The sequence below is a fragment of the Sinocyclocheilus anshuiensis genome, unplaced genomic scaffold, assembly GCF_001515605.1.
Source record: "Sinocyclocheilus anshuiensis isolate Anshui unplaced genomic scaffold, SAMN03320099.WGS_v1.1 scaffold524, whole genome shotgun sequence".
Taxonomy (NCBI): domain Eukaryota; kingdom Metazoa; phylum Chordata; class Actinopteri; order Cypriniformes; family Cyprinidae; genus Sinocyclocheilus; species Sinocyclocheilus anshuiensis.
The window spans coordinates 1,537,062-1,545,614 of NW_015555703.1; the positions used below are offsets into that span (position 1 = coordinate 1,537,062).

At 38.4% G+C, this 8,553-nt stretch overlaps 1 protein-coding gene across 1 annotated transcript; it reads left to right on the forward strand.

Moving 5' to 3' along the window:
• The first annotated feature begins 5,727 nt into the window (after positions 1 to 5,727).
• On the forward strand, positions 5,728 to 7,567 carry LOC107671665 (5-beta-cholestane-3-alpha,7-alpha-diol 12-alpha-hydroxylase-like). Its single transcript, XM_016464572.1, has one exon. It carries the CDS (start codon positions 5,745 to 5,747, stop codon positions 7,275 to 7,277), a length of 1,533 nt encoding a protein of 510 aa, XP_016320058.1. The 5' UTR covers positions 5,728 to 5,744; the 3' UTR covers positions 7,278 to 7,567.
• Positions 7,568 to 8,553: the final 986 nt, after the last annotated feature.

The window sequence follows — 8,553 nt, forward strand, 5'->3', positions numbered from 1 at the left end:
ATCTACAATAAAATATACAATTTATATAATATATAAAGACGGATATCAATACGTACACGGTACAGTTTATGTTAGCTTGGTTTTACATGCTAATACATGTTTTTGATAAAATTAGTTGAAGTTCTTTCCACAAGCAATGGCTGATCTAGCAAATAGAAAACCAACGTCAAATTCATGCACGTGTCTCTGATTTTCTTAGACCCTGTGAGGTGTCTAAAAAGAAGAAAAAAATTCTGTATATATCACCTTTTGCTGTCATACTAAAATGCTTATGAATTGACATGAAGTTCCAAACGTAGGTTCGGGAGGAGCCTAATCATTCACTCAGTTGCACCGTCCCAGTGTCAGTTCTTCCGGCATCCCTCCACCTCCCCATCTCCTCCTCTTTTTTGGTTAATCTCCCAATGGGGGGCGGGGGGTTGAACTAGCCGAGCCTCGGGTTTGAGCCTCCATCGGGACAGCAAGCCAAGTTTGTTTACCATTAACCATCAGGACTGAATGAGCAAGAACTGTTTTCAACAGTTCAGTGATTCTGAACCCAGTGGTCTTTCCCCAACATTCTTATCATAAAGATAACAGTAGCCTTGACCCTTCACATTTCAGATTAAAAATTACTCAACTTAGGAGCACAATTAAACAATGCTCAATGGATATTTTGATCTTTTTTTCTTTTATCCTCAAGAGCTTAAGTGAAGTTTGGATAGATATGATATGTTTTGATATCAGAATCAAATTCAGAATCAGAAAGAGTTTTATTGCCTAGTGTGCTTGCACATACAAGGAATTTTTTTTCTTTGCATAAAAACACAGGTTAAGTTATATTGATTGTTTTGGAAAAACTCAATGAAATAAGCGATTTTTCTATATACAAAGATTTTCTGGTCTTTCTATTGTTGAGTCACGAATTATTGTTACAGAAGATCCAGTTAGTCAAAATTGTATGAAAAAAGGATTAGATAAACTGCACTGTTCCAAACAAAGAAACCTTTTTGTTAGTTTCATCAAAACAAATCATCCTTTATACCAGGGATGTCAAACTCAATTCCTGTAGGGCCGGAGCCCTGCAGAGTTTTTTTCCAACCCTGCTCTAACACACATACCATGTAGTTTTAAAATAACCTGAAGGACTTGTTGGTGTTTAATTAGGGTTGAATCTAAACTCTGCAGGGCTCCGGCCCTCCAGAAATTGAGTTTGACACCCTTGCTTTATACCTTAAGAAGGCTGCTTCATATGAGTAATATTTTGCTTATTGTATGTTAGTTATTTTATGCAGCACACTTTTTTTACCATTTTCTCCAGTCTTTTCCGGGATTTATTTGAATAAACAATAGTTTAAAATGTAGACATTACATTCCAAATGAAAAATCCAAGCCATACCATTTTTTGACTTACAAATAAAATGCCTTTTTTTTTCTTATCACTAAAAATGACAATGGAAGGTCAAATTCAGTCTTTGCATGTTTAATGGTCATGTCTCTCATAGCAAAAGACAAACAAACAAAAAAACCTGCATCAATAATGCAAAGTTCAAGGCCTATTTAAATGATCGCTCTCTGGCTCGAGGTTACAGTTTATGACAGCAGTCCACCTATGAATATGTGTTACCCGTTTTTATCAGCTGTGTTGTATCAGGACTTAAAGTGGCAATCGTTAGGGCCTTCATCAACAGCTGAATGTCTAAGTCTGAAAGAGTATTTCTAGCATAGATGTACAGTGAATGGTGAATTTTTGAGGAGGTCAAATTTGTATAACTGTAATTGTTTAATAAGTGTTTTAGTTTCAAAAGTGACAAAGGTTTAGACAAGATGTGTTGCAACACCCCCCTCTCACTTCCATAAATTCTTTAATTTTTACACTTTATTCTGGACTGACTCACCAGACTTAGTGTCAGACTCCTTAACAGATTCTTCCAGTTCTAAGAAAAGGGTTTAAATTCCTAGAATTGTTTTGTCAGTGTGTGAGCCCTATAACCCAAGTCGCTGGCTTAGGCTCCAGCATCCCTGCACCCCTACAGAGAATGAAAGGTTTGGGAGAATGGACGGATGCTATTTCAAACCGCAATACATCCTGTATACATTGGTTTGTTTCCAGTGTATACTGCCTTAATTTGCAGTCTGTAACTGCACAACATCACATTGCATGATTTATTTAAATACTCTCCTCCCATAAATTTTGCGTCTGTAAGAGAAACTCCTACAAATGTAAATGCAATAAGGTCAGCTGCGAAAAGAACTGGCCCCGCCTTTGCATTGCTAATGTTTCACTGCGTGTCTTTAGTAAATCCTGACAGTAGTTTTTTAATGCCAAAAGAGTATTTGCGCTGGTGCTAGCTATTGGTAAATCTTTATTAAAAGATAAATAACGCCGTTTCTCTGATGGTACATTGGAGGACAGAATAGTGGTCAGGTGGGTAGAGGTCAAAGCTGTGCAATCAGTCCACACACAGCATCAGTACATGAGACGAGATCAAGAGCAGGCATTGGTCATAATCTCACTCGTAGTCAATGACAGGCACAGTTTAGAGCCTATAGGCAGTGGTAGTAGTGTTTCTCCAGTGAACTAGGCAGAGAGATGGCATAAGCTCAGGACAAACAGATGACTATTGACTCTACTGACAGAGCGTCATACAGACGGACCAACTGATAGACAGAAGGGGAGTGTAAACAATAGCACAAAACACTCTTAAAGTACAGTCACATTAGCGAAACTGCAGTGAAATTTTGCGAGCCAAAAAAGGTCCACTGTTTCTTGTCCAGTTCACACAGAAGTGACTTTGAAACCAAGCAGGTTTTTGTTGCTCAATGCTCTGAATTCATGTGACCAACTTGAAAATGAGCGAAACTTGATTGGGGAAGTTTAAAAAAAATAAATCAAGACGCAGAATTTAAGCAACAAAGCTACACAATTCCTCTTCCTCTGCTTGTAAACAGTGCAGCACTTCCGAGACGGGCTGTATCATGAAAACGCACTCGCATCAACACAACACACATCCGTCATGGTGCTCTCGTGAAAACGCATCAGAGATTGATGCGGAAGTGAAGAAATTGTTGAATAAAGTCGTTATTTTTGTTTTTCTGCACACAAAAAGCATTCCCGTCGCCTCATAAAATTAAGGTTGAACCACTGGAGTCACATGGACTACTTCAATGATGTCTTTACTAACTTTCTGAGCCTTGAAAGTGGTAGTTATTTAGACTGTCAATGGGGGACAGGCAGTGTCGGGGAAAGTTACTTTTAAGAGTAATGCATTACAATATTGTGTTACTAAATAAGAAATTAACTAATTTTGTTATTTTTTATGGAAAGTAGTGCATTGCTTTACTTTTGCATTACTTTTGTGGCTTGCTTATATGTTTTTTTATAACAAAAAAACGTTATATGAAACGTTATAAAAGTTCTATTTTTGGCAACTGTAAGGGCCCTTTCACACCAAAAGTGAAATGAACAAGCCTAAGGGTGAGGGTAGAGCCTCTGCCGCTGCATCTTACTCCTAATTTCTCTCAACAGTGGGACAGTAGAGGTGTCAGTGAATAAATGGGAAAACAAAGTGACTTGCGTTACTTATTTGAAAAAGTAACTCATATTTTCTTGAAATTTTAAAATGCTTTACTTTCCTAGTTGAAAAAGGTAGTCTGATTATGTAACTTGTATTACTTGTAATGCGTTACTCCCATCACTGGGGACAGGAACCTCTCAGATTTCATTACAAATATCTTCATTTGTGTTCTGAAGATGAATGAAAGACTCACGGGTTTGGAACATGGAGTAATCAATGACAGCATTTTCATTTTTGGGTGAACTATCCGTTTAAGTATTTCCAAAGTAATGTGTGTTTATATTCAGATACCAAACTAGAGTTACGCTGTTTCTAGGAACTTTGAGTGGTTTATTCCGACAACATTATATTGTTTACTTGTTTTACATTTTATTAGCAAAGCAGGATGAAGTTGGGCTGGAAAACATGACATACACTCTAGGGTCCTCCACCCATCATGATCTATCGTGCAAGGGAGGTCTTACTAAATAAGGCATTAAGTTATGACCTGTTTTAGTGTTTTAAAATACACATACACCACCTAACTGGGCTCAGTCATAAAGACACACAACTTCTCTATATACTGTACAGATGATAGATAGCGTTACCTGTTGTTCCAACTTGAAAACTACACCATTTCAGCTTGTGTTTTGCCTGTCCCTGTTGGCCTGGACGAAGGAACACTATTTTCACTTCATCCTTGTGAAGACACAATTCCTTGTAATCCCAGCCGACCCATCAGCTGACCACAGCATCACTATACAACTGTGTTCTACAACATTAAACCAAACCAGGAGCCTGGGGTAGTGTTTGCTGACCAGTATTTGCATTTTTTTAGTCATTTTGCAGAGGTTTTTAAGTTTTAAAACTGGCACTGTAATACTGAGAATAAGGTTGGCTCTTAATAAATTGCTTGTGGTGTTCCTCAATTTAAAGTCGCTTTGGATAAAAACCTTACTAATGTGAATAGTATGCAAATTTAAAAAAAATTTAAATCTCAACAGTGTTTGAAATGATGGGAGAGCTCATTCTGAATAGCTCACATCACTGATTTTTAGCTAATATATTACCTTCAATATTTGCCAAAATATAATTAAACTCAATATTTAGGGAAATTGAACAATTTAAATTGTACTAAACTGTACTGATGAATTCAGCTTATTTGTTATTGCGCTGCTGTATGTAAAGTAAATGCAGCTATTGGAAGGCAATGAATCAAAGTAACCTTTATTGCACCATCAAGGTCGTGTCTAACTACTGCAGTAAGATCTCTCTTATCACAGTGATAAGAATAGCCTTGATCCTTTCCCTTCTACATCACTACATTATCTGCAGATCGTGATGAATAGGAGCTAGACATTCAAACTATTCTGAATTCAGCATAAGCTATTCTTTGTTTCCTTTCCATAGTATGTAAATAATTAGTATTAAACTATTAAATTAGTTCATATATTTATAAATTTTTTGTACTTACAATTTGTGATTTAAATCCTGTTTTGGCCACACTTTAGTTTGGGGAGCAATTCTCACTATTAACTATGAATTTAGCCCCAATAAACTTTTAATTTGATGCTTATTAATAGTTAGTAAGGTAGTTGTTAAGTTTAGGTATGGGGTGGATTAAGGGACCTAAAATATGGTCATGCAGAATAAGACATTAATATGTGCTTTATAAGTACTAATAATAATAGTAATATGCATGATAATAAGCAACTAGTTAATTGTGAGAAATGGCCCCTAAACTAGTGTTACCCCTATTTCTCCTTTTCACAGACCATTTGTTAATAAATATAGCTTTAGTTTGAAAAATTAAATGATTACATTAATAAATGATCAATTTGCTACCATGATTCCCTTTTCCCCTCATTTAGACAAGCCCTGATCTTAAACATTATGGCAATCTAATATTACATTTTTATATTGTTCATAAGTGACATAAGCAAAATGTTTATTAAAAACTGATTACATAACTGAATAGTGTCAACTGATGTTGTAAAATAGAGCACAATATATAAGGACATAATTACAAAAATGGTAAGTACAGACACAAAAACAATACTGTAAAGAATCTTGAGAGTCTCTGACAGTCATTTCCTGTACTGCATGAAGTCACATGATGACTGCAGGGGCGGGACATAAACACAGCTGCCAAGAGAGATGAATTAAAAACAGAGCAGAGTGCAGCCAAGAGAACGCCGAAAGAGGAACATGGGCAACCTCCTCCAAATCCTGCTTGCTCTATTCATCTCTGTCATAGGTGCTCTCTACCTTCTGGGGTCATTTCGCCGCAGACGAGCTGGAGAACCCCCTCTAGATAGGGGCCCTATTCCCTGGTTTGGCCATGTGCTGGAATTCAGGAAGGACACGGCCAAATTCCTGCAGAGGATGAAGGAAAAACATGGAGATATTTTCACAGTGCAGCTGGGAGGCTTTTATTTCCATTTTATCACAGATCCACTCTCTTTTGGCTCTGTGGTCAAAGAGGCCAGAACAAAGCTGGACTTTAGTAAATTTGCAGAACAACTGGTTGCAAGAGTATTCGGCTATCATTCCATGGAAAGCGAACACAAGGTTCTCCAGGCATCAAGTACCAAACATCTCATGGGAGACGGTCTGGTTGTCATGACTCAGGCCATGATGTCCAATCTTCAGAATCTGATGCTCCACAGTGTTGGATCTGGAGATGACAAGCAATGGCAAGAAACCGGACTCTTTGCGTACAGCTACAATATTGTGTTTCGCGCTGGCTATCTGGCTCTGTTTGGTAACGAGTCGGTCAAATGTATAGGAACTCTGCAAAAAGCTAAGGAAATTGACCGGCAGCATTCGGACGAACTTTTCAAGGAATTCAGAAAATATGACCAGTTATTCCCGAATCTGGCTTATGGTGTCCTGGGACCTAATGAGAAGATGGAGGCCGAGCGTTTGAAAAGGCTTTTCTGGAGCACGCTTTCAGTAGAGAAGATGAGATCCAGAGACAACATCAGCGGCTGGGTCAGTGACCAGCAACAGGTGAGAGACGAACAGGGCATGCAGGAGTTCATGCAGGATCGATTCATGTTTCTGCTTCTGTGGGCCTCTCAGGGAAACACAGGTCCTGCGGCGTTCTGGCTGCTCTTGTATCTGATGAAGCACCCTGATGCAATGAACGCCGTTACGAAAGAAGTCGAGGAGATTCTCAGAGAAACGGGGCAGGAGGTAAAACGAGGCGGGCCGCTGATTGACCTAACTAGGGATATTCTCCTTAAAACTCCCATCCTAGACAGCGCAGTCGAGGAGACCCTCCGTCTGACAGCTGCCCCGGTCCTTACGAGAGCTGTTTTGCAGGATATGACCATCAACATGGCCAGCGGACAAGAGTACAAGATCCGTAAGGGTGACAGAGTGGCGGTTTTCCCCTACATAGCCGTTCAGGGGGCCCCAGAAGTTTACCCAGATCCCTACACCTTCAAGTACGACCGTTTTCTCATGGCAGATGGAAGCAAAAAGACTGATTTCTACAAGGGTGGAAAGAAACTCAAGTACTACAACATGCCTTGGGGAGCAGGAACCACTATGTGTCCGGGAAGATTCTTCGCCACAAATGAGCTGAAGCAGTTTGTCTTTCTCATGTTGTCCTACTTTGACTTTGAGTTGAAAAATCCCAATGAAGAGATTCCAGGTATTGATATCAGACGATGGGGCTTTGGCTCCATGCAGCCAACTAAAGACGTCCAGTTTAGATACAGACTTAGATTTTAAAACGTTTCATGTTAATATTATTCTATGATCTCATACACTAAAGCTTCAACAGTACTTATTATTAGGCAATATTCCTTAATGAAAGCTGGCTTTAAAACTGACATGCTCACATTTCATGTGCATTATGTTGTTTATCTCACAACCTGAATGTCTCAACAGTTCAGTGAGCTTGCATTTACTCTGTGTTGCCCAAAGACTGTATCTATGCAAAGAACAGAAGTCATACAGCATACATAGAAACAACATATTTATAAAAAAAGGTAATTTTGTGCATAATAAATCTATATTTTTAAAAATATCAACACACTGTGCTGATTGCGTATGTGCTATTTAAAATAAAGCTGTGCTGGATTCACTTTACCTACTTGCAAGTGTATATTTCCTGACAGCGTGTTCGTTCTTTCTGCCTTTTATGGAAGTGGAAGATATTCTAAGATCTTGTTTTATTTAGGAGACATGAAGCTTCAGTTAAACAGGAAGGAATGAGTGTTGGGTCAGTTTATGTAGGCAGGAAGTTCCCTGGTAATCAAAAACAGTATATATAAATAAATAAATCCAGCATTAACCAGCATGGATTTCTTGTTAGACTCAGACCGATTATAATGGTTAGTTCTGGTATATTTTTACCAGCATACTCTTTCTGGTGAAAGACCAAAGAAAGATGGATCTTATTGTTTTCCTAATGCGGTAGTGCAGGGATCAGCAAACTCTAACTCTGGACTCTAAGCAAGAAGAGAAGGGAAATAGAATAAATTTTACTGACATTCACAAGATCAAGCTCTGAACAGAGCTATAGTTGTGTTCTACTAAGTGAATACATTTAAATTGTACTTATTCTTTTGTTTTTTCAAGGCTTTCGGGGCTCTTAACATGCTCAAAAACTCTTGAAAATTTGAGCAAGAGTCAGAGTCGTATGGCCATTGGCCAATCGTCAGTTCTGCCCTAACTTACAGTCAGACTGCTGGCCTAGCGCTGCTGTCCTGAAACTGCTGGTATACCAGAATCCCATTTTAGGGACAAGCAAAACCAGCATCCCAAGTTGGCTCCAGTGTGCAAAACACACCTTATGCTGGTGAGCAGTAATGATCAGCAGTGATGTGAGACTTTCTAATGCCACTGAGACACTGTTATATTTAGCATAGATGTCTTGTACTTTATACCTCCATTGCCTGGGCAAGAGTTTTATATTTTACCATCTAGAAAAAAATTTAACCAGTTAGACTTGTTTAGATTTTTTTTTAAGTGGAAATAAAACTGGGAATTCTCTTTTCATTTA